The sequence below is a fragment of the Aphelocoma coerulescens genome, chromosome 11 (assembly GCF_041296385.1).
Source record: "Aphelocoma coerulescens isolate FSJ_1873_10779 chromosome 11, UR_Acoe_1.0, whole genome shotgun sequence".
NCBI classification, from domain to species: domain Eukaryota; kingdom Metazoa; phylum Chordata; class Aves; order Passeriformes; family Corvidae; genus Aphelocoma; species Aphelocoma coerulescens.
The window spans coordinates 16,682,179-16,707,696 of record NC_091025.1 but is presented as its reverse complement, the minus strand read 5'-3'; the positions used below and the strand labels follow the sequence as shown (position 1 = coordinate 16,707,696).

At 42.5% G+C, this 25,518-nt stretch overlaps 1 protein-coding gene across 2 annotated transcripts in view; it reads right to left on the bottom strand.

Moving 5' to 3' along the window:
• The window catches only part of ADAMTS18 (ADAM metallopeptidase with thrombospondin type 1 motif 18), a 75,433-nt gene extending 50,744 nt beyond the window's left edge, over positions 1 to 24,689 (bottom strand). The window contains exons 1-3 of one of the 2 annotated variants that reach the window (XM_069026588.1): positions 24,398 to 24,689; positions 24,160 to 24,238; positions 21,977 to 22,293 (exon numbers count right to left, since the gene is read on the bottom strand). In XM_069026588.1, coding sequence (XP_068882689.1) covers positions 21,977 to 22,293; positions 24,160 to 24,238; positions 24,398 to 24,499 — 498 coding nt within the window. In that variant the 5' untranslated portion in view covers positions 24,500 to 24,689. Of the gene's footprint in view, positions 1 to 21,976; positions 22,294 to 24,159; positions 24,239 to 24,393 lie in introns of both variants that reach the window. The other variant, XM_069026589.1, reaches the window with a different exon arrangement.
• Positions 24,690 to 25,518: the final 829 nt, after the last annotated feature.

The window sequence follows — 25,518 nt, the reverse complement described above, 5'->3', positions numbered from 1 at the left end:
ATTCTTGTAAGTCTAGACAACACAGCAGGAAAAAGGCCAGGGACTCCTGTCTATTCCTTCTGTATCCCACTGTGGCTATCACTAATAATAGCAATAATTGTGAGAATATGGTGGGAAGGAACACCCAAGAGATTGCTCAGTAGGAATTTGCTGTTTTCTTCTTCCCTCACAACACATATTTGCTATCCTTCTGGAAGGGATACTCCATGCCATTGGAAAGAAAATGGAAAGACATAGGTTGACCCGTGTGGTTAGCAAATAATTTTGAATCAATAATTTGGAGCAAATTGCAGCTTGTTTGCAGAAAAATTGAGAAGAGATAAAAAGGCAGCATTCCTCCCCCTCTTGTTATTTGTTATGGAACATTTGCTTAGCTCTGGGCTAAAGGAATGTTCAGACCCAATACACCTCTGTGAAATCCCTCAGTATCTGGGTGTAATCACCAAGGTAGGGCACTTGTTCTGTTTTCTTGGTGTGTTCCAAAAGGAAGAAGAATCTCAAAATGAGATTTGGATAAGGGCAATGATTACATGGTATCGGCTTCAAGATTTTTTTTAATTGAACATAGACTATAAATTTAAAAGTAAGAAGAATTTTTTTAAACCCCTGAAAAAGATCATCTTAACTATACAATATCAAGTAGATCTTCCACTGATTTTCAACCCACATGGAAGACTTTTGAGAGTCACACACTAACATATCTGTTCCTAACAGGTCTCACTGGCCTCTTACTGGAACAGCAGAGGCTGCTCCCATTTGCTCCCCTGTGTTCTCAGACTCAGAGCAAAGCCTTTGGCAGCTTACCAGCCTGTAAATCTAATTCAGTTTGGGGTTTCAGCATCTCCAGAAAAAACAGACCCTCCATAAAAAACAGAGCAGTGACAGTGAGTGAAGGATTTGCAGAACTTCTATTTCTCTCCCATAATTTAGCGAAGCTGAGTGCTGAGAGAGCAGACAAATCCTCAGTCCAGACTAGAAGGGCCTTGTGGCCGTGGGTTCTCTGTTTGCACACAAGACACTTTCATTACATGCTAATGAAACTGAAGGCAACAGCTTTATGCATATTAAAGTTAGAAGGGTTTCAGAAACTAGATGCAAATAACGAGGTAAGAAGCCTAACAAAATGAAACTGAGAATTAAAACAGATGAATAATTGAACTGCAGTGTCTCTGCTAAACATTACTTAATACTGACTGATGTAAAGTTAAATTACAGTTTGCACAAGAACAAGAGTATCTCAACTAAATGAAGTACTAAAAAGTATGCACATATTTCCTAAGGAATACTACTTATATCCAGAATGCCTTAGTCAGTGCTAGGAGCATATACATAAAATAAGGTGTTAAAAACCCACTGTGTCTTAACTAAAACAATGGCTAAAGAAATAACTGAAATCTACCCCATTATGTGGGTGTGAGTGTGCTCAAGATGAAAAATCACTAAAAAGGAAGAGTTAAATGTCATTTCACACCCATTTATAGTTCCAAATATTCATGAAAAATTTTAAGAGACTTGACAAAAGGCCAACTGAAATTGGCATAAAGCTTTCCACAGACTTCAGTGGACATCAGTCCAAGACTTCTGTTATTTCCCAAATGTCCAGCTCCTAAAAAAACCCGAATCATTGATCCAAACACACCCCAAAAAGAGTTACAGAACGTAAAGTACAGAGATGAAGTACAGTTTTTAGTTCTACTTAAAACACATAAAAATGTAAACTAAGAAATTCCTTGAAAAGCAAAGAATAAGGAGACAGATGACCTATGAACTACGGCTGCTGGTTATTTAAAATCATCTGAGGCCAAAGATTCCTAGAAATCTAGTATGCACATCACAGTGTTGTTGAGACTATCTTATGTTACAGCATATTGGAGTCTTTTCTAATTCACTTTGCAGGGAAAACTCATGAAATTACCTTACCTACAGTTCATTTTCATCAGACTCGTATTTCCTGGCCTGATGCTCTGCTAAGTGCCTGGTGCTTTGCCAGCACAAAGGAAACACAGAAGACCCAGCTCTGCCACCAAAGCTTTCCCTTGCTGGAGCAGAGCCTGCCCACTCAGTGTCCCACCTGCGGGTTCTGTCTGCCAGCCCGCTTCCCACACGGAACCACGGGCAGCTTGGAAGCCAAAGGAAGGTATGACAGAGATCCAGAGAACACAAAGCTGTTCACACAGCTTACAGATGCCTGACAACAGCCAGAAGCTGCCTTTTGGTCCAGACTAGCCTCTGGAATTGGGCAAATGTCAATTTTTAAACACCAATGTCTGCTAGAATGAAGCAAGGCCTCCCCGTAACTCCCATAACTCTGCTCAGACTCCACCCCAGACTGAAGGGAGATGAGGGAGGCCTTTCCCTCAGGTTTTTTAAGCAGATCATGGCAGTGCCCTCACAAAGTATAGAAACCACCTTCATGTTTGCTACCATCCCTCCATTCCTGCCTGGAGCACACGCTTGCCAGAGCAAGCCACCCAGGCCAGGAGCCACAGGTCTGCTCAGAGCCTGGTCATTGAGTGACCCACAGCACAACACCCATGTGTGGGCACAGCATTTCATAACATCGAGTTCACGGCAGCAACGACTTCAGAAACATTTCAAATGTCCCCACGGAGAAACCCATGAGGAGGTGGCAGTCCCTGTGCACCAGCAGAGACAAAATCCTGCCAAGACAGCAGGAAAAGTGCCAGCTGCTTAGAACAGGTTTTAAGAACAGGGTTAAGCCTTGAAAATGCGGTAAACGTATCATTTTCTCACATGTGCCAAGGAATCCCAGGAAGAATAAAGTCCTGTTAAGTTTGCCAACATTCATCTTATGAATTCCTCCTTCCTCCAAACCAAGGGTATTCAACCAATACCATCACGGGGCTGTTCAAAGCAATCCTGCATCATGTAAGCAGTTTAAATAAATTATTGTTTCTTTAGGGGATGTGTAATGAAGTAGACTCACCTCTTGGGATGGGTTAAGTTGGTAGTCTGAAAAATATGTGAGACTATAACCTTACTACAGTCATAAGCAAAACTACTTCCAAGAATTATAGCCAGCAGGATAGTACAGCCTGACCTGGAACTGCAGATATTCGATATCACTGACTGACTTTTTGAGAGATGGCTTACTGAGTCCCTCTCAAGTTAGGGTCAAAAAGTCAACACTCTGGAAAATATAATCAAAATGAACAAATTAAGATGTGAAATTAGGTAGAAAAAAATGACAAGCAGCATATCTGGAAAGGAGAAAGGGGCTGAATTGCAGAAAGTGTTGCTGAGGTGAAAGATATTTTTACCCTCGGGAAGCATCAGGAGCAAACAGCCAAGCCAATGGCAGTAAATCATGGTAATTAAGGGAGTTCCTTCCCTCTCCACTCTGACCTACAGCTCCTTTTCTGGGAGGTAGCTGCAGAGGGGACAGCAGCAGCCACAAGGCTGAGGGGCATTTTGCCTCTTTCTGTCCCCCTGAGAAGGGCACTTACACAACTGCACCCATGTTACTGAAGCACTGGGTAAATGGAACAAGCTTCTGAGACACCGTGACAGGGACACGATCCATGATCCACCAACAAAAAGTGAAAAGTCTGGACCCTAAATCCATACTCAGATTGTTAAATTAATGACAGACTTTTACAGAGTGTTAAGCACCCAGGAGCTCCCATTGAGCTGAACATTGTCTGTGCAAGCATTTCCAGAGTGCTTTTATACCAATTTGGGAAAGAAAATGTTCTGGGAAACTAGTGAGAATGGACTCTCATGAGGTTTCCAATAATACACATGTATTATTGAAGTCAGAAATCCCACGAGTAAAACTCAGAGCATGTTCATTTTTGATCCTATCCCAAACCAGGCAGCACAAAGGCATGTGAACACACTAAAGGCAAGAGAGAATTTAAGTGAACTAAACTTTTCCCTAGCTTTTATGTTTGTCAAAAAAATTCACCCATCGTTCAGAAAAGTATCAAGCCTGTAAATGGGCAGTTCCTGATGCTGACCCCAGAATCAGGGAAGTACAAAGTGATGTTTTATGGGACTGGGTCCTTGGCTGATGAGAATAACCTCAGCAGACCTTTAATGATTTTCACCAGACTGGAATACCTGGCTCTGTACCACAGAAAATGTTCAGGTTAAGTTAATGACCGTTATACACACTGAAATATTTTTTTTTATCATGGAAGAAGCATTAGAATTATTGGTTGCCTATTCTAACTTGAGAATTGTCAGCAGATGGCATTTTTCTTTAGAATCAGACTCAGAAAAATAACTCAATTATTCTGTTTTCTAACATAATAAAGATTTCTTGCAAATGTAAAATGTTAAGGGTTCTTAACAGTATAGCATTTTATTACCTGACAATCTGACAGAAGGAGAGTACAAGGTCTAAATTGCCAGTCTGAGTTAGCCATGAAAGACTACTCTGTTGGGTCGCTCAAAAGAAGTGCTATGCAGAAAATTCAGCAATTAAAACAAGGTAACAAAATTGCATGCCTTTAATTATTCCTATATGAACAAAGCCAGCGTTATCTCTGAATAGTGCCTTTGTATTTCTGCAGTTGACTGAGCTTGTTTCAAACATCTTTATGCAACCCCCTGTCAGCATATGGCAAATAAGGAAATATTCTTATTTGTTCCTCCACTTAAGGTAATTGAACCAGTCACATTGGTATTTAAATGTATTAAATTGGTATTTATTGCAGGGTAATGAGATATTCTAGAACTAACACAAAGTTGATTGCTTTGCCACAGATTAAATACTTGCTTGTCAGTACATGAGCTCTCTCATTTCTCATGTTCTGGGTTTAAAAAAAAAGCCAAAAAACAAAAAAAAAAACCCAAAAAACAAGAGTAGGCATGATAAATGAACACAAGAAAAATACTCATGCAAACTACAGCATAACCACACTAAGTATACACCAATAATATTTAAGTGAAGTGCCAGAGATTTACCAAGTTACACTCAGGATCACTTCATTTACAATTCCAGCAGTAGGGCTCTTTGGCTCCCTATAAAAGTTTTGGAAGGCAATTAGCAAAAACCAACAGCTCAAATTTAGCCTTGGTAGCTGTACAAGCACTTGGGTATAGCCTGTTTAAGCAAATCCCTGCAACTGTAAGATAAAAATCTAGAGCTTTTATTAGTTATGACAGTTCTGAAATCCATCACAAAGCAAACAGGAAACAGAAGGATTATTTAATGAGTGCATTTATGCTTCACTTTTCCTAAAAAGAGGCAGCCCACTATTTGTCATGTGCTGACAGTTGATTAGTTACTTAGGGTACATCAACAATAGCAGAAAAACTGACTTCAGAGGGCAGCTTAGTGTATCCCCTGAGCTAACATCCCATGAAACTGGGTGCACAGCTTCAGAGAACACTCCAAGTGAGAGCAGGTTCACCTTCAAAAACCTTCAAAAGCACAGGAAATGCAGCTCTCTCTGTCCTGTCGTTCTCTGTAACAGCACAAAACAAAAGCACCATTTATGTCCCTCTTAAATATCTGAAATGTGCCTTCAAGATGCCCAGATCTTCAGACAGGGCAGCGTTTCACCCTAACGTTGGTTTGCTATGAATTATTTATGCTGCTCAAAGGATTAGGTGAAATGAAAATGTTCTGGCAAGATTCTCCTCCCCCTTCATGTACAGCTAATCAGTTTTATGTGGCTGGAGTTCAGATGTACCACTATTCTAGGGAAGGTGCATGCCTTCTTAACAAAGCTGCTGCTCCTAGAGTGGTAATAAAGGCAAACCCAGTAAGATTAGGGAGAGTGACACAGAAAATGAACAGTTTAAAAAAAAAAAATAAAAAAAAAAAACAACTGGTGATAGATAAGTAAAATCAGTCCTTGGAAATTCCTTTTCCATAGGTACTTAGTATTAACAGATGCTTGCTTGAGTGTTTCTGATCAGCAGCATTCCTCCCTATCAGACAGGCAGCTTCATCATTAAAAGTCATGAATCAGGCCTTGCAGGAAACACCACTATAAATTATGAGATTTTTTAAAATAATGCCAAAGGGCTTTAGTGTTTTATTTTCTTTCTGATTTCTTGAACCATTTTCAGCTGAGTTTTTAAGAGGCTTTTTTTTTTACTCTTTATAACCATGTATACTAGAATTAAAGTTGAGTGGGGTTGGTTATTTTTTTTTAGTGAAAACACAGCTTTTCCTGTGATGATGGGACTTTGGCAGCTGGACCCTTCAGAACATTTAATATTGTGAGAATTAGGCAGGGCTTAATATTCCCTCTCCCTTACAGGACACCCTGTTGAGGTTGCAGACAACAGAGAGACACTGGCCCAAGCACTGGGACACCACTTGTAGCACCTGATGGCAGAGGCTTCTCTCTGGTCAGGAGTCTGGGCTGCAGAGTGAGTTACACCCACTGCATCAAAGCCCCAAGCAAATGCTCTCCACATCTGGTGGTTCTCTACCCATACCCACATTTCCCCAGTGAAGATCCTCCAGATATGAGCTTCACCCTGCCAGAGCTGATGCAAATGAATTTGAGGGGGCAGAAGATCTGAGCCTGTCTGACCTGGGATAATTTGCATTCAAACAAAATAAATCCAGCTCAATTCCCATAGCAATTTCACTTTGCTATGAATAGCTCAGGCAGCTCCAATAACGAGGAGCTCGGGTTACATCTGATTGCCAGCTGTATTGCTTACTAAGAAGTTAGGTCAGTGGTTCCCAACCTTTTAATTTTCCTTGTTGGAGTATACATTGCTATGGATTAGTTACATGAGAGAGTGGTCACAAGGAGCTCTGTAGGGAGCAAAGTATCAGCTTTGCTGATATTCCACATACACAGACATATCCATATGTTGAAATATCTACGTGGGAAGGAGAAAGGGAGTGGAACAAGAGAGCTTAGGCCATTAAAGGAATGGAAAACAAGAACCAAAGGTGGCCCAAGAGTGAGAATGTCAGGCTGGCGCCTGGGTTATCTGGATTAAACTCCCTGCTCTTCAGCAGTTCAGCTTCTCTGTTCCTTATTTCTCAGTTTTCTAGACAGTATTTTGTAATCAATGCAGAAAACGCTCATGAGAGACTCGTGAAGGCTCATGTTTGACCCTGGCTGGGCTGTTCTTTTAAAGGGCTTCCACCTTCCCCACTCTAAGCTGCAGTGCCAGCCTCCAGGATGCCACCCCACAGGCAGAGCTGTGATCCAGGGACCAGCTGCACTGAGCACAGAGACTCAGAGCACAGCCAGGTGTGTGCCACCTCACAGGGCTCCCAGCTGGCCAATTCCCTGCTCAAAGACAACATCCCCAACATGGCTCTGCCCTCAGCACACCCTTGGACAGGCTCGTGTCAGGTGGCCTCACTCACAGGGGCAACACCGCTGACCCAGAAACACGCAGTGCATCCAGCTGTGGAAGGCTGGGAGGTTTGCTCCTCACTGGGAATTCCTGTGCTATGAGGCTTCCTACTTTTCACGTGCCTTTAGAGAAAGGGTGTTACTTGGTGTCATGGGTTTAAGCCCAGCTGGAGATGAAACACCACACAGCTACTCCCTCAACCACCCCCCTCTGCACCCCATTGCACCAGGGTGGCATCACTGTGAAAGGCAGAGCAGGGAAGAATCAGTGTCATCCCCTGTTCTTTTGCTGTAATAATCTCTTTGAAGCAGAACATCAGCCTAGGTGTGTCTGAATCTCTTCTCACCACCAAGAAAAGTTAAAAGGGTAAAACCTTGACTGAATTCACACAATTAAACCCAAAATACAAGGCAGCAGCATCCCAGAAAGCCACCAAGTTGAAACAAGACCTCATCCTTTTCTCAGTTTTCCATAACATTAAGAAACCTGCCCAATGGCAACTCCACATAAGGCTTCCATGACCATACAAACACCCTCAGCATCCAGAGCTTCATTTACACGGGCATCTGAATAGTCACTTACTAAGATAAATGTGGTAACTTAAATTCCATGTCATGAAAAAGCCTCATATTTGCAGGTGCTGTTTACAGTCACAAAACCTGCCTTCACTATATCATGCTGCTAAGTGAGTTCAGAGAGTCTCTGTTTTCCTCCTTGTAGCCAAATGCCACCAATGTGCACTGCTCAGCCATTCTACACCCACCCTGGGCCTGCTTTAAAGTTGTGCACTCATTCACTCCTCTCCCACAAATTAGCCTATTAGACTATTTTAAGAGAATGATGCCCAAAGGTGAGCATGCTGTAACTGCTCTGCTGGAGTAAATTAAAAACTTTTCTAGTCTGTGACAAATTGAGACCGGTTTCCTGCTTTTTAATAATATTATAAATGAAAGTTCAATGAGAAATATTTTTCAGTACTATTTTCTAAATCTCTGTAGTAGAAATAACTGTGATGACATGCAAAACCCACCACAAAGAGGTCATGGTTTGGTATAAAATAAAACATAATGCCACAACTGTCTTAAAATGGGCACAGAAATAGTACCTTAATATTGGTCCAGGTCGTGGCAAGGTGACATCAATCCAGTCTTCAACCCAATGCATCAATTTACATCTCCTGACATCCTGTTTGTGACAAGGTCAGAGCCCAACACGTAAGTCTAAACCAGTATTTGGAGTGTTAACCAATAGCTTCCAGGTATTCAGACTCATGTTGGACTTGTACCCCCTGAACACACCTGCAGAATTAAACTGGTCATGAAAGATTACACTGATTTTGCCACCACCAGACTTTAGTACAAGCATCTGAATTATGCAGCTGTTTAGCAGGGATGAGTCTTTAGAAAACAGTGAAAAAAAGAGTGGGAGCATTTACTTGTCTTTTCATTAAAGAAATCAGTTCAATTATGTGTTATGTCAGCAAACACCATTTGCCAGGGGTTTCATGAAACAGCATTTCTTCACAAAAACATCTTGACAGTAGAGTGTTTTCAGCACAATACCTTACCTATCAGGCCCTCAAAATATAGTCTGTGGAGCAAAGCTCAAAGTAACCCTGGACGTTCTCTAAGATCTCAGGAAACAGGAAAATTTAAGTGGCAAAGGGAACGTAGTGTCTGAAAACAACTTTTTAGTCTATGAGATATTCTTTCTATTAAATTGGTCCAAGACATTCAGATATCTACTGCACAGATGTTGCCACTATGTTAAACACTACAAGCCTTCTGACTGAAATAAAGATGCAGTGAAGACAAGGGAGATACTTATTGACAGCTCAGCACACTGCTAAGTTATAAAGGGATGGTAAAAAAAAAAAAAATTCTATCAGCAGAAGATTTAGGAGGCAAAATTTCCTAAGCAGCCTGACCTTCTCTCTGCAATGAATCTACTGAACAGCAGGTTAAGCAAAGGTCAGGTTAAGCATAGGTTAAGAAAAAAGCTCCAAGAAGAGGAATGTGCTGCCTGGGTCAGAGAGGCTCTGGGACATCAGGGGAGTGTGTGAGAGCCACAGACACTCCAGTCTCCAATGGAGCTCCTACTCCCAGGGCCTGAGAGCGCTCTCTGCTCTGTCCTGGCACCACAGGACCTGAGCTGACTCCACACCACAGCCAGCAGTGACAGAAGTGCTGCAGAGCTCAGCTGCTCTTGAGCCCTTACCTAGGAATCAGGACACACTTGCTCTGCTGAGTACTGCATGAGTCAAATAATTAGTACATCAAAGCACCCAACTCCCATAAACAGGATATAATTTGTCTGCTTTCATAGGCAAGAACTAGAAAAGTGAACATGAAAAGTGATAAATGTGGCCCTCCCACTCCAAGTCTCTCTGAAGCTCCGTGTGACCTGCACAACCTCTGAGTTATTATAATCAGATGCTATCTGCTCTGCTAGAGCCTGTCCTCAACCCCCATCCCTCACTGGCATATTCCCTGACTTTTCCCCAAAATATCTGGCTGCTCAGTGGCCTCTAAAGGGGCGCTGCCTTCCCCAAGATCACTGGGTGATGGTAGTTCAGCACTCTTCGTGCCTACACACTTTCCTATGGGAGGTTCCACGTGCTTCAGGAGCTGAAGCGCAACCCTGCCACTTCCCAGTGTGAATTTGCCCAGCTTAACACATCTGACCAAAGAGTGACTGTTCCTGCAATCCATCTGGATCATCAGTCAGTCCCTCCACCTTTTCTTCTTTCCAGGTGGTAACGCAAACAGAGGAAAAGCCAGAAGGAGCTCTTGTGAAACATTTCCTCTCTTCACAGCATGTTACACTACACACTCCTCCCACTCCAGAAAACCAGCAGTGTTAATGTGCTAGGGAGGTAAATTAGGCACAAATAGCACCATGGGGAACTTAAATATTTTGAGTGTTTACCATATAATCAGGAAATGCCCACCCTCTTTATCTGTTAGGAACAAGGAAACCGAAAGCTTTGTAATTTTAAACTGCCCATCAGTTGCTGTGAATCAGTCAGGCATCTTGCTGGGGAGAGGTAGCACACACAGGAACACTGGCAAGATAAGAGAGGGTTTAAACTACACTTCCCATCCTGTCGGAATAGTTTCAGCCCAAGATTCCACATTTGATCACCCCTCTTTATACACCTCCACTGAGCCCCTCAAAAGGACTCAAACAGGACACTGAACTTTCATCGTTTTTCAGATTATTTTTACTAATTCTTACAAACTTCACCAATCTGAAATAAATTTGCAAATACATTTTACAAAATACTTTACAGATTTGCAGTGAATTCTCCTTTAACATATTTTAACAAATAATGAAGTCATGAGAGACTCATACATCCTCCACGTTATAATTCCTTGCAATAAACCCCTCCACTTACTACAAAAACTACAGCTACCTTCTCTTTAAAATGCAAGTCCTCTCCTGATAGAAGCATGAAAGTGTTGCTTTAAATCATAATGATTGAACAAGTTATTGAACAGCAAAAGACACTACAGCCATAAAGAGCATTGCCTTGTGCAACTTTATAGAAAAACAAATATATTCATATTTCAGAGCCAATGGATGCTGAATTGCACTGTCCTTTGCAAGATAAAGACTTAATAAAGAATAGGCACCAATTCAGTGCATTGGTATGGGAAAGTATGTATGTATATATAAATTCCTCTTCCTTTTATTGGCAATTAGGTCCAAATGCTAAGCTTTCATTAAAGGATGTGGAATATCCATGGAGATATTTTGGAGCATATGGGCACCATTCTGAGCAGGCTGATGGTGGGCAGGAAACATTCCCAATGGGAAATACTCCCCATCTTCTGTTAATCCTAGCACAGGAGTAGGGCTATGGAGGCAGAACAACCTTGGCTATGCACAAATGCTGGATTGAAGACATGCTGGAATGAAGACAGACCTTCATTCTGGGTGAGTAACATTTCCTTCTGTTTTGTTTCTCACGTTAGAGTGGGTTCCTGACTTTCCCAAACTGTAGTCTTTCAAATGACTAAATAAATCATGTGAACAGCCACAACAAAAAAATATACTATTCCCTCAGCCCTCGAGCTATTTGCAACTAATTTAGTGCTGTGGCACTGTTTGGTGCACCAGAAAACTAATTTTCAATAAATGCTTGGAAAATTACAACAAAAATAAACTTCTGATGGCACTATAACCCAAAAGCTGAGAACCTGTAAATAGAACCAGTGCAATACTCAGAGGCCAAGACCACCGTCTGGCACATTGTTGTTCCTAGCTTCAACTGGTAATACATGGCAATATATCAGCTTCTCTCTGATTCAGCTGCTGGTCCAAATTTTCCTTTCCTTGGTATTTCATCTGTCCCACAGGCTGATGGAGAACACAAGCCTTGGTCACGACAGCACCATCCCAATGTTCAGGGCACATGGCACCACCTGCACCGTGTTCTGTCCTTGGGAGCACGCATGGCCTTCATTAAGCGAGACCTGCAGGGCTCTGTGCCTGGGGCAGCTCAAATGACCACCCAGCTCTCTCTGGTAAACACAGGAATCAATTAACCATTTCTGTAACATGCTCCCCTCTCTCCAATTACTCAGCTCCCCTACCATGAGCAGGAGATAAATGAGGTCTTGTCCCCTACAGGTGTTCTGTGATGACATCTGATAATATCCTTGCACATTTTCACGGCTCAAAACCTGCCAAGTCCATCTCCTGTCTACCAAGGACAACAGGCCTCAAAAGCTACCACTCTCTTTTACTCCCATCACCAGATTTGTCTTTGCTTAGGCCAAATAACCTCTTTACATTCACTAGTGGCTTTGAATTTTTGGTGGCCACTGCACTTCCTTTACTCCTTTATTGTCAGGATACTCTGGCAGCAGAGTGGAATGACAACACTTGGCACTGGGGCACTGAAACCTATCTGGCAACTGCAGGCACTGCATGCCAAGCACTTAGGTGCATTTTCTAGCAGCAGTTGCACCAGCTGATTCTCTGGGAAACTGTCTGAGCTCCCACCTTATCTCACTCCCGGCTGTTCTGGTCCGAGCAGTCCATGAGAACAGCAAGGCTCAGCCTGCAGATGGGTTTTGCCCTTCAGCATGCTGTTTGCTGCCATCTAACTTCTGACTCAGTGAAATCTGATTATACAGCACCACCCTGGATTATGTCCAACATGTGTTCTGGGGTCTGCCAGGAGCAACAGACATGTTTCACTTTCTCAATGAGCCAGTGGTGCCTCCCCTTTTCAAAATATCTTTCTAAACCAAACAGCAATTGCAGCAGTGTATCCCAAAAAAGTGGTGTGCCTACTGGCTCAAGGGCCAAGATGATGTAGGAAGGAATAAAAGACACCTCTCCCAAGGCCAGGTTCAGATCCAAAGCAGCTGGCATAAAACTTTTTACTCACCACAAGAAGCTTTAGATAAAGCCCATTAACCACTAAACACCTGTGAATAGGAGTGGACCATACTGGGCTGCAGCCATCAGCAGACATCAGCAGCTCACTGCTGTCTCAGCCTGGAAATTACATTTTTTTCTGCCCCTTTGCTCAAGTTTTTGCTCCTTGGGGCAGGATAAGAATCCAATCACCAGTATGTGATGTCAGTAGTGTAAAAAAATTATCCATATGGCCTCCAGCATGAATGAAGAGAACCAGCTGACAGAGAGAGCCTGGAGCTCCTGTTGTGGCAGACTGGTCTCCACAGTGGCTGCAGAGACATTTATTACAAACAACAAAATGTGGAGCAGACTAGAAGGAATTATTCCTTATCAGAAAAAGTAGCAAAAAAGTGCAAAACTGACAGAACCAGTTTTATGGTCTATGCCATAATCATCCACACTAGATTGCAAAAAAAAAATCATCTCTGCCCTGTTATTATAAGACTGTTATTTTAACATTTCATTTCTATTTACATCTAACAAAGCAAGTAACATAACTTTCTGTCAAGTGTTAACAAGAAATGACACTGAGTAGCCACATTTTTAGAGAAGTTTAAACTTTTTTGTCTGGTGCTGTGTTACAGCATTTATACCTATCCCTCACCATGATCAGCTTATACTTTAACAGCAATATTAACTTGAAATATTTCTTGAGGTTTAGTCTAGCCTAACTCTAAGGCCTACTGTTTTGATGGCTTCTTCCTAAAATAAAAGAATGAGTGTGTGGCATAAGACATGCCTGGTGAAGAAAGAATTATTTTTAAAATCTTTTCACTGAAGTGCAATAATTTTCACAAAGAAAAAGAAAACCTGTTTTTAATTTCATGATTTAAGGAGAACTAATTATATTCTGGTGTTACATAAATTCTATATCTCATGGCAAGGAAACTGCAGGTCTGAAGAGTATTCCACGTTTCATTAGTTTGTGTACTCTGCCACAGAATATAATATTACGTTCTTAAATTAGTCAGAAGCCACACTGTGCTGCAGAGTATAAAAACAAAAGTGAGGGCTCAAGCTAGGTCAAGCATATTTTGTATAGGTCCATTAAAAATCTCATTCCATTAATATTAATAAAGATGTTGAGACACAAAAGTCCTTCAATTAACATATATTAGGCAGGCAGGCACAAGCATTCAAGTGATCCCACTGTGAACAGCAAGGATCCAGCTCTCAAAGAATAAAGCCCCGAGAGTACTGTGTACAGAGTGGGGCAGCCTGAAATGCAAATGCCCAGGGGAGTGAAAAGGCAACACCCCATTGTCTCTGCAAGCAAATATCACTTTATTGCCTCAGCTTCCTCTTCTATTAAGCAGGTTTGTGCTGGGCCTTGTTATTGCAGTAGGAATAACTTCAAGATCTATTATCTTTGTCATCAAACTTTTGTCATTTAGCAATTTTTGGCAGGAACTAGCTGGGCAGCCACATACGAGATTCAGCAAAAGGATTTTCATCTGACTGTGCAAGTTGTTTGCAGATTTCCCCAGCTTATGAACTTACACTGTAAAAAAAGAAATTAACTTGCATGTTCCAGAAATTACTCTGGACAATAACAGTTCCCACGGTACCAAGCTTCAACCATCAAGACTCATTCCCTTGCATCTGACCTGATTATTTGACATTTCTTCACCCTCATTCTTGGTGACTTCCGAGCACGATAAACAATAAAAGGTTACTGATGTCAAGCTATTGTGTGCCAGGATGTTGTTCTCATCTAACACAGAGTAGAGCCAGCACTGAAGCTTAATTAATACATGTTTGTAAATTGTGCTGAGCTGCAAGGCATTATGATTTCAGGTTTCTTCTGTAAATGTTTACCTCAGAGCTTTAGTCAATGCTCCACTGTCTGAACCCAAGATAAGTTCTGCTTCCATCAGCTATTCACATAGCTGGTCAAATCACTGTCAGAGCAAATCAATAGGAAATTCCTTTGGCATACTGTAATTTATGGTAGACCTGCAGCAACAGAATTGGGATTAAAATGGGATAAGAAAAGGCAAGAAAGAACCAACATTTCTGCTCCCAGTGACATGATCAAAAAGACAGAAGAAAACCTTGTTTGCAATGGAATTATCCATTAAAATTCAATTCAGATACCACTTAAGGGCTAGTCAGAGCCTTCCTAACACAAAATGAGTGGTTTTTAGGGAAAAAAAAAAATTGAATCTGGGTTTCAGCTGCTCAAACTCACTGTAGGTCCACTGCCAGCTCCCACTGCAGAGATAACTAAGTTTAACCCCTCTCCTGCCAGCTCACTGGGAGAAGACCATGACAAACTGAGGCACACAGAGCTCCTGGAAAGTAGGCATTTTCTAGAAAATCCCTAGCAAGCTCTACCTCTGTAAGTCAACAGCAGTCCTAATGCTCAGGAGCAAATGAAATCAGATGCAAATAGCTCTGACATGATCTTGAGGAACTGACTGATATATTATGGGCATGACCACCCTGGATGCCTTTGTCTTACATAGCTCCAGCTTTTATCTTGATCCATGGGCTGCAAATTTCCAAACCACAGGCCTTTAGACCTCTGTCTTCTCTCCTGTTGCAGTCCTGGACAGCAGTCCCAGTGATCCTCTCTTTCAAAGAGTAAAGGACATGCTGTACATCAGGAAGACAAACCCATCCCTAAGAAGTTGCAAATTAGAAAACATTATCATAAATATCTTGTGGACTTAAACACAACACCATAACAAACAAAAACTTGAGGAGCCAGAACATTTGAGGGACTTATGGAGCTGGTGACAGAACTCCCAGTGACCATCCAGACTAGTTATGACTGAGCAGCCTACAGTGAATCAAAGTCAAGCTCCCAGCTGAGCACAAGTATGTCACAAAGCTGTCATCATGATCAGGGCTCTGGTTCTGCAGAGAGAGTAAGGAGAGAATAAGCTTGGGGAAAAAGCAATGTTTAAGAACAGTTTTGATAGCACTATTTGCTCAAATTAAGTGGATCGTGTGGGAGCCAGGGCACAACCAAGACACTTCTGTGCTTCGCCCTCCTCTGCCGTGTGTCAGGTACAGATCTCCAGGAGTGGGCTGCTTGAGCTGGACTTGAACTCCAGTTCCACAGACTGTCATTATGTTTTGGGTAAACAAAAGCCTTTACACAGCAGGTCTGCCAACCTGGTATCTTCCTCAAACACTTCTGAAGTGAAGCAAGGAAAGGGGAAAGACAGAAATAAAACCTTGTTTAGGTTAATTAGTGACTAAAAGCTGCTATTAGTTATTGAACTCTGCCTCTAAAAAGAGAACTATTTCTGATGTCCAGCAGTTCCCAGCTGTGCAGAAGAGAATACACTGCCTCTCAGCAGCAGAGATGGTATGGCCCACATGAAAATAGTGGCGCTGAAAATAAAAATCCTCACGACATCAAAGACATCCTGTTATGAAGGGGTCAGGTCTGTGCAGGCAGGTCATCCTCTCCTGACCCTCACGAGGGCATTTGTCTATAAGCTTCTCTCTAATGGAGTAGGGAAAGTGTGGGAACTAGGTTTAGTGGAAAGGCTTTGCTACAGCAAGAAAAACGTTGATGTTTCACACATAGATAGAGTCTACTTATTCCTTTGGAAGTGAAGATAGGACTGATGCTTAACAGGAAGGGCCAGGGTGAACTGTCTCTGTACAAATGGATGGCTCCCTGTTTCTGGAAAACCACTCCAAGGGTGCAAGCAATGGTGCCCACAGCAGCCTGAAGTTTGGTTGGAAATACACCAATGAACCATTTCCATGCTCTGCTGGGAACTGAGCAATGACAGAGCAGGCACAAGGGACAGAGGACCAGCTCCTGTGGGCACTCAAGAGCTGTTGTGCAGCCACAGCCCACTGTGCTCAGTTTCCTCTATGTACATTCCAGGTTTTTTAACATAAAACCAGGAAGAAATGCAACTTCTATTGCTTTTTCTGCCAAGCAGAAGCAAATACTTTCTCATCATTAATCCTCTTTAATTCCACTTCTTACCTATCAGGAATCAGTAGTGCCAAAACACCCGGGATAACACTGCCTTTTGTCCTGCAGAGCTAAAGACAGAGTTAAACAGAAAGCTTATCAGACAGATATGGAGAAGGTTGATCAATAACCTAATCACACAATTCATCACCAGTCAGGTCCTTTCTGAGACCAGAAACACTGCCTTGTACTTTTCTAGTATAACCTAAAATATCCTCAAGGATATGACTATTTCCCATTGTCATCTCAATTTCCTGTAGAGATTTTTCTTATTTTCATATTTACTGTACTATGGAATAATAATGGAAAAATATTCACCAAAACAGTGGACAAAAGGATGATCCTGTAATACAGTTTGTGTTTTATAAAGGATAGAATACAAAGAAAATCATAGAACTCCCATGCAAAATGCTGTTCATGTTGAGCTGGTACAATGGCAGAAAATATAGGATTTGTGTATTGGCTTCTGGGTGGACTAAAAACACCTTTAAGAATGAGAAAAATCACGAGCTCTGTACTTAGCTTCTCCTCAAGGTCCCACTAGGCCAAATTTTGTTCTATTTTTACAGCTGTCGATTTCTGAAGGACCCTCATGGCAAACAGCAATTATTCTGTACTTTCACCAGCAGTCTGGCTCACTGAGTTTGATGGCAGTTTGTCTGCATAAGAACCTTGGGATTTGTCTCAACATATTTAATTGGACTTAAAGTGTGAGCTCTAGGAATAGGAGGCTGCTGTTAGCATCAACTTAAACAATGCTAATACCAGGTGCAACTTAATTACTACACGAGTTGTCTGGTCTGCCTGCCTCTTAGGTGGTCAGACTGCATTAAAAGCTTTAATTTTGTGGCTTCTTTGATACTTTGAGCAAAGCTTTGCCCAGACACACACACACCCCCTCCACTGAATTAATGCATCTCCTGTTTATCTCTCAGTGCTACATCTATAACCCCTCTTGTCTAGAATCCTCTGACAGCTCAACGAGTGAACATGATTCACTCCTCCCTCCTCTCTCTCTCTCTTCCCTTGACTAGACACTAATAACCATAACTCGAGAAAAGAGGCTCTTTATAATGACAGATTCAACCACATCTTGCCAAAACCAGAGGAGGGCACCACTACTTCTAACTGAGGCACATCAATCAAAGGGAGAGAATGGCCCACACCCACCTCTGGTGTGAGCAGGTGCAGCCTCTCAGGAGATGCCAGGGCTAAACTTGGCCCGGATAATAAAACTGTGTATCATAGTTTTAAAGGACCTGAACTATTCCACTGAACTGTACTTGCTTTTCCTGACCCAAAATACACACACATCTTCTGTGTGATGGAAGGGCAGGAGAGTTCCTTATGTTGTAGAAACAGTTCTCTCCCCTGGGCACACATTTTGTACTTGCCCTAGACCCTCACCTGTGTCCTGTACCCCACAAATGCTGTATAAAAAACCCCTCATCCATTAGGGTCACCAATTCCTATGTTGTGTATGGAATTATAAACTTGTTTGACTTTGCCAGAGTTCATGTTCACAAGGGGAATGTGACTTCTGCTCCCAAAAGCACAGTTATAAATTACTTTTGAGAATGTCTCTACAATACAACTGGAGATCTCTGAGGTTCTCTTGTATTCTGCCCTGATTTACTGTGTGACTGCAAACAACTCAATTTGTACAGGAGATTCTGTACACACAAACCTAAGGTAAGGAGACAAAAACTGGCCTGTAAAGAGAGACAAACACCACACAGTGATACAGACTAGGAAGGCAGGAATAAAACTTTTAGATATCATCATGGAAGTGGAGTTAAAGATGGTGAACCTACAACAGATCTCATTTTTAATGCAGATTAAATAGCACAAAGTGGATGAGAATGGGGAAAGAGGTAGGAATATATACAACCACACCGAGTAGGTCCTATAAAAACAATTTCTTATTCCAACAGTGGCCAGCACCATCTCATTCAGAAAAACCTGAAAAACCATTGTAGTCTGTGGATTTGGTACAGTCTGCATCCCAATGAGCTAGCTACAGGCAATTACAAGTAATAATAAATTGCTAAATGCTAATAGTAATAAAAATACAATTAGAATAAGTAAGAATTAGCTCAAATTGAGAATTTGGGAAAAAAAAAAGGTTGAATCTGGGAAGAACAAACAGTTTGAATTGGAGAATGTAAGCAGGGGATGAAGCAGCAAGACAAACCAGTAGCCTGGATATACCAACTGGGAGAGCACAAGGCACTGAAGGAAACTCCAAAAAGTCATGCAGGAATAACACAAGACATTTATTAAATCAATAATGAAAATCAGTGGGGAAAAAGTCAATTGTGCATTAATTTCTATTTGGGACACATTAAGATGATGCTAAAAAGAGAAACTAGATTTGCATTTGCTAACATAAACTCATTGTCCCAAAGTTGTAAGAGTTAAAAAATGACCTCTGAGAGTGAGAATGCATTAACAAAATCTGTGAAAAAATTATCATAACTTCTGTGGAAGGAATATATCATGTTCTCCACAGAAGGTCCAGAACATTTTCATTTAAAAAACAAGTAAAAGCACCGTTTTTTGCTGTATAACAGATGCTCCAGCAAGCAAAGGATGCTGACTGAAGCAGAAAAAGGGAAGAAGACAGAAAAAGGCAAGTGTCCAGTTGAAAGTCGAAGCAGTTTGATGATGAAAAGAGGCAATACTCACAGTAAACTTGTGTACATTCTCCTGAAACGCTCACTTACTGTATTAGAGACTTGTTCAGATAAAGATCCAGTTCTGCCTTCTGACACACCAAGAAAATTGTGTTGACTGATGGAAACATTTGGTCTCAAATCAACAAATCGGCATAAAAACTTGGGGCCTTCCTGTCAACTGAGCCATTAAAATGTAATATACACACATCTCTTAACAGATCTAGACCAAAGCAACAAATTCTTGCTCCTTTCCAGTGTTATGTTAAGGTCATCCTGCCTAACAAACCATTTCATATAGACTCTCCCCAAAGTCTCCTCTGCAGGCACTGGCAGATAACAGACAGCTGAATGACTGAATACTCTAGGTCATCCAAAAAATTAGATCAAAGAGTCTCCATAGTCTATTGAAATGCAATTGCTTCCAAATCACATTGTGGTGTTCCAGGCTTGAAAGAATGGGTCACTGCAGCTTTATTGAAGAGAAGCTATTGCTAATGAAAGGAACAATGGAAAGATTAGTGCTACCAACCATATAGAAGAAACACCACTTTCGGTTTAATTGCAGTGAACAAAGCAAATAGGAAAGAAGGGCAACCAAGTGACAAAAGTAGTTGGTGAAAAAGGATATAGAAGCTATTCACAAGGTTCTCTTGATCAGAGCACAGCATCCAGACTTAACATATGATTACTGAATTTGGATCCCACTGAAAAGTGACATGGGTGTCCTTACAGACAGCTGACAATATCTTTAAGAGGGCAGCCTTGTAAACTGAAAGACTCAGAATCCTGTTGGTAATTTGCCTGGGATTCATTAGGTGCACTGAAATTAATGGATGGATAGGGAGAGAAAGGAACAATTATACTTTGGCATACCTACCCTACAGGAGATTATTGTAAGTAAAGGTTTACTTCATTTACCAGTTTAAAACCACAGTTTAAGGTAAAGTCTATTGAATCTTGGAATGAATTAAAAAAAAAAAAGATTCTATTTGTTGATAATCTAGGTACTTCCATAAGTTTGCTCATACCACAATATTTATTCTCTTTTGATCAGTTTCTGGATCTTTTCTAAGTGAAGCTTACCAGTCATAACAACCTCTGTGTCGAGACAGTGGTAAAAGATCCATTTCATTCTCAGTTAAGATCACCACATTCTGTTCCTCTGTGACCTGAGGCAGGCTTGAACCTTCCTTCTCCAGACAAGACTTGACAAGCCCAACTTCACTTAGCTCAGAAAGCATGTTAAGAACCAAAACATGGCCAAACAGGGGAGATCTCCCAAACTGTACCTGCTGTGTGTAGGTAGAGCACTTCCCGTAGCAAAACCACAAAACACTGCAATGAGTGAAACAGGGTATTTTTCTGAGTAAATCTGGTAAAAGGTAGCAGTTGTGAACATGAGGCTTCCATGAAAACAACTAAGCACAATTGGTATTAACAGTTCAGCATTATGAACACAACTTTAAAAGCAAAAGCAAGCTTCAATCCAGTTCCTGGCACCTGCTCCAAATTCACATTCACAACTGTTCAAATGAACTGTAAGATTCCTCTAACTTGCTGAGGGGAAGAAAAAAAAAAAAAAAATACAGCATTCAAAATATAACCCAGACCACTTCAACCAGTTATCAACAGCCCTTCCTAATGAACAGGCTTCTCAAGTCACTGATTCCAGTTTCAAAGGAAACACTGGCTGTCTCAAGTGCTCCTTCTTTGGTCCTGTCACACAGTTTAATAACCCTTAGAGACAAGTACCTTTGCAAAACAGATTTCCAGAAGGTGACCCAACATATCCTATGGACCTTTAGTCAACCACAAAGCACACAGATGACTTCATTTACTTCCCACTAAATGTCACTGCCTTCCTCTGCAGCCATAGCAGGCTGCTTTGCAAGTGCAAGGGATTAAGCCTAAAAAACATCCTGAACTATTAATTCTGCAGATGATTCTCCTAAATTACATCAGTGAAGCCTTCTCTGCAGGCAATGAGCACTGTCAAACGTATTTTGAAAAAACCACCTGTGAATAATGATTTTTCGTGAGCTTGGTTGACAGCCATAAAATGGAAAATGCACAATGATAATATTTAACACATTCATAAGAGATCAACTCATCAAGACTTGTAAACCCAAATAAGGCTTGAATTATCAAAGGAAACAAAGGGAAATCAGTTCATAACTCCTGCCAAGATAGGAAATTCACCCTTCCTTAAAGTAGTTGACGAAGCTAGGTATAATATTTTTTCACAAGCTTCTGGATGGATTTTTTCCTTTATTCATAGCAGTTCACAAAGGCAGGAAGAACTTTTACTTAAGAGTGAGCAGAAATGTATAAACTATCACAAACTGTAACAAATTGTTATGGCATAATTACTAGGACTACCAGCCAGTCTTCTGTTTTTTTCCTGAAAGACAGTCATAAAAAAATACAAAGGTTTTGATGCAGTTCATTGGCTATAGTGAAATCTCTTCTGTTAAATACAGTAGCAACTAGTGAGACTAGAAAAATCAGCAAATGGTGTATGGTATCCTGAATACTATACAAATTACATACCTTCAGCTACTATTCCACATACAAAAATACTTTTAATGCTGATTTGTTTTAAATAGACACTTACCAAGCCTACACACGTAGATATTGCTACCGAAGAGGTGCTATCATTCCTTATAAATCCCTGGTAGAAACACTGTTCAATTTCATGTTCCTGAGAATTTGACACTCCATCTTTCCCGAGTACCTGGACAATAAAACTTTTGCTTAAAATGGTCGAAGGTTTAAGCTCTAAGTGAAGTTCCTGTCCAAATGCTGAAAATTTGTAGTGCAAGGAACTCTTTGAACTCTGAGTTGATCTCTTTCTCCTAGAACTGTGCAAAACATCATGTGAAATGTACGATCCGCTGGCATCCACTCTGACAGGTGTCACAAACACATAATCTGTAACGATAAAGAGTTGGCCATCAGCTCTTGCACCCCACAAACAAGGCACTCTGACACGGTACCACGCATTCCCTATGGCATGGAGCACTCCCTCGTTTTGGGGCTGGCTTGCAGGCTCTGTGTGTGCTGCCTCGCCTGCATAAATTCAACCCCGTAAGTCACACAGGCTCCCAGCCTGTGTTTGTTTCCTTTGTGCCCCACTGAGAGGCACAGACTAACTAGCATAGCTGTGAACATTCCCACAACTGCTCCTCTGAAGACATTTGTCATCACCAGCAGATCTGTAGATTTTCCCCTCCCCCTGTATTAATTGCTGTCAAATGTGAAGGCCGCTCTGGTTTGAGAGGCTTTTCCCTTCCCTAAGAATGCAGCAAATATTGTATCACTGTAGGGGTAGCCACGACTGAGACTTTGCAGAACTGTACCACTTGTTCAAATGGATTAAAGGATTAATTTATTAATGCCTGAGACTGAGTGAGACCTCATCTCTTTGTAGTGACTTGATTAGACTGGGTTTCAAATTGTAACTGACCTTCAGCAAAAAGAGATTACATCCTACCTAATAACCTTTAGTTAGCCATTGCTAATTGCATGTCAAAGAAGTTTATTGTTTTGGATAAAATATGAAAAAAAATTACAAAACTATTTTTGAGAAGAAAACTGAGATCTACTCAGAACCACCTAAAAAGGGGGGGGAAAGAGGCCATAATTCAGCTGGCTGTATAAGCAGGTACCTCACTTGCAGTATACTGCCACTGCTGTTGACCTAGCCATGCAGGGATTACCTGTGTCCTGGAACCAGGATCTGAATTTTAGCTGTTTCCTGAACTAGGATCTTTGCACCTATTTCTGGTTGCCTGAGCAGTTATGCTGAATAAACTGCTTCCCAACCCCATTTAATTTGTGAGCTGTGTTTCTCTGTGGATACTTAAGAGATGTCCATACACTTGACAAAACAATTCATCTCTCTTCCTAAATTGAAATAACACCATTAAAAATAGAAGAAAAGCCCCTCCTTCTTGTGTTGTAACAGATGTTGCAAATACTCCCAATCAATCTCTTTCCCTGAATAGACTTTATTGGACACACGTTAGGCTGAACACGTAACCACTGATAGGTTGCTTTTCCTTAGACAGTGGAAACAATACATCAAGAGCTTTCACTTTCCTCCAGTGGTGTTAATCAACGGCAGAAGTTGAGGACGCTAAGCAGGCTGGTGGCCAAAAAATGCAAGCAGCTGCTGGAGAGAGGGAATCCCCCAGTGAGCAGACTATAGGATGCAAGAGGGTTTTCCTTTCTGCACCCTGGTGTGGTTCTCTATTGTACTTTGTTTCTACTCACACACAACACAAAGCATAAACTGCACTTCAAAAGTCCCAAAGTCATCAGCATCTACGTGTTAGTCCCTGCAACCTGGGAACAAACAGCTCCTGAGCTCCCACTCACACAAGCTCTTTCTCTCCAGGTTTTTTTTCCCCTTAGCCTGCATTGCACAGCTCCTGCTCTCCCACACAAATCTTTTCATTACTTTTGTCTCACTGCTTCCACAACAGACACATGAGGTTTTGCTGTTGTGGCTACACACACATTCATCTTTCTAATCGCACATGGAAACGTGGATGTATTTACCATCTCATTCATTTGCTTTCCTGCTACATATTGTTCCTTTCAGCTTTAGCACACAGGGCTTAACAAGTTAATCCCTGCCCATGGTTCACCATCCCACAGTAGCCAGCCTGCTTGCACTTTATGCTCCCCAAACACTGTGACTTCTTCCCTCTAAATATTCACTCCACCGATTTTTTTTAAAAAAGCATCCATGCAAATGTTCACATACACAGACACAGAAAGAACTATACAAACCATGAGTCAATTCACTGATGCTGTCACTGGTTAAAGTTGCTGCATGAGACATGCAACAGAGGCAGCACAGCTGAAGGGTCTGCAAGAGAAAAAAAAATAAAAAAGAGAGAGAGAGAAAAGGAGTATTGGGCGAGATTTCCTTGACAAGGCAAGGCAGAAAGACAAGGCACCAGAAACCGCAGTAACCTGGTATGAAAGTACACTAGGCGACTGCAAAAGAAAAGCGCTCTCGACCTGCCTTTACAGTGCTTCCGAGCCACGGGAGAGTCTGGAATTGCATGGAGCTGCCGCCGAGAATCGCAACAGGTAAAGTCCAGACGGCCAGCAGGAGACAGTCCATGTTCCGCCGCGCACCTGGCGGGTGCTACCTGCTCCCCGGAGCGTGCGGCGGGCGCGCCTGCCCGCCCCGCATGGTCACCTGGGCGCTGCCCCGCAGCCGCTGCGGCGGCCGGCGGAGCGCGGGGAGAGCGCCCAGGTGAGCGCGGCCCCGGCCGCCCGAGCGCGCTTTAAGCCCCGCCGCCGCCGCCGCCGCGGGGCAGCGCTGCCTCCGGCGCCGCGTCTGGCGCGGCCGCACCCGGGGGGCGAGCGGGGCGGGCGGGACCAACGGGGCGGAGCGGGGCCGGGCCGGGCGGGACGACCGGCGGGAGGCACCTGGGGCCGGGCGCGGCGGAGGAGCGGGCGGGGTGAGCCGGGCAGGGCAAGGCAGGGTAGGGCGGGCGCACCTGTGGGGATCCGCGGAGAGCGGGGGACCTGCGGTGCGGGGCAGAATGGGGGGGTTGGTCACAGGATGGGTCGGGCGGGAAGGGATCGCAGTGGATCGGCTGGTCCAACCACGGTCATCCCAAAGCACCGGGCACAGGGTTGTGTCCAGACAGTCCTGGAATACCCCAGTGATGGAGACTCCGCACCCTCTCCGGACAATCTCTTCCAGTGCTCAGCCACTGCACAGGGAAGTCATTCCTCGTGTCCAGGTGGAACTTCTTGGGTGTCAGTTTCTGTCCATGGCCTCTCGTCCCATTGCTGGGCACCACCAAGTTGCACCTGGCTCCATCCCCTTGGCATCCCTCCTTCAGACACTTCAAAACCTTGGCACTACACCTTCATACATTGATGAGATCCCCCTCTCTTCACAAAGAGCAGAGTTCTGAGAGGATGCTGGGAGGAGCACAGTCCAAGACCAGCTGTGCAGCTTCCACCACTCACTTGAAGACAGTGTGGTGTTATTTTCTATTATTTTTAAAAGTCACATAATAGGAAAACAAAGAAAGAAATCACACAAAGATTAGGGTGCCTGGGAAGCGAACACAGCTGTGACAGGTACTGGATGCTGAGCACTGATGTCCATCGAGGAGCTGGTTT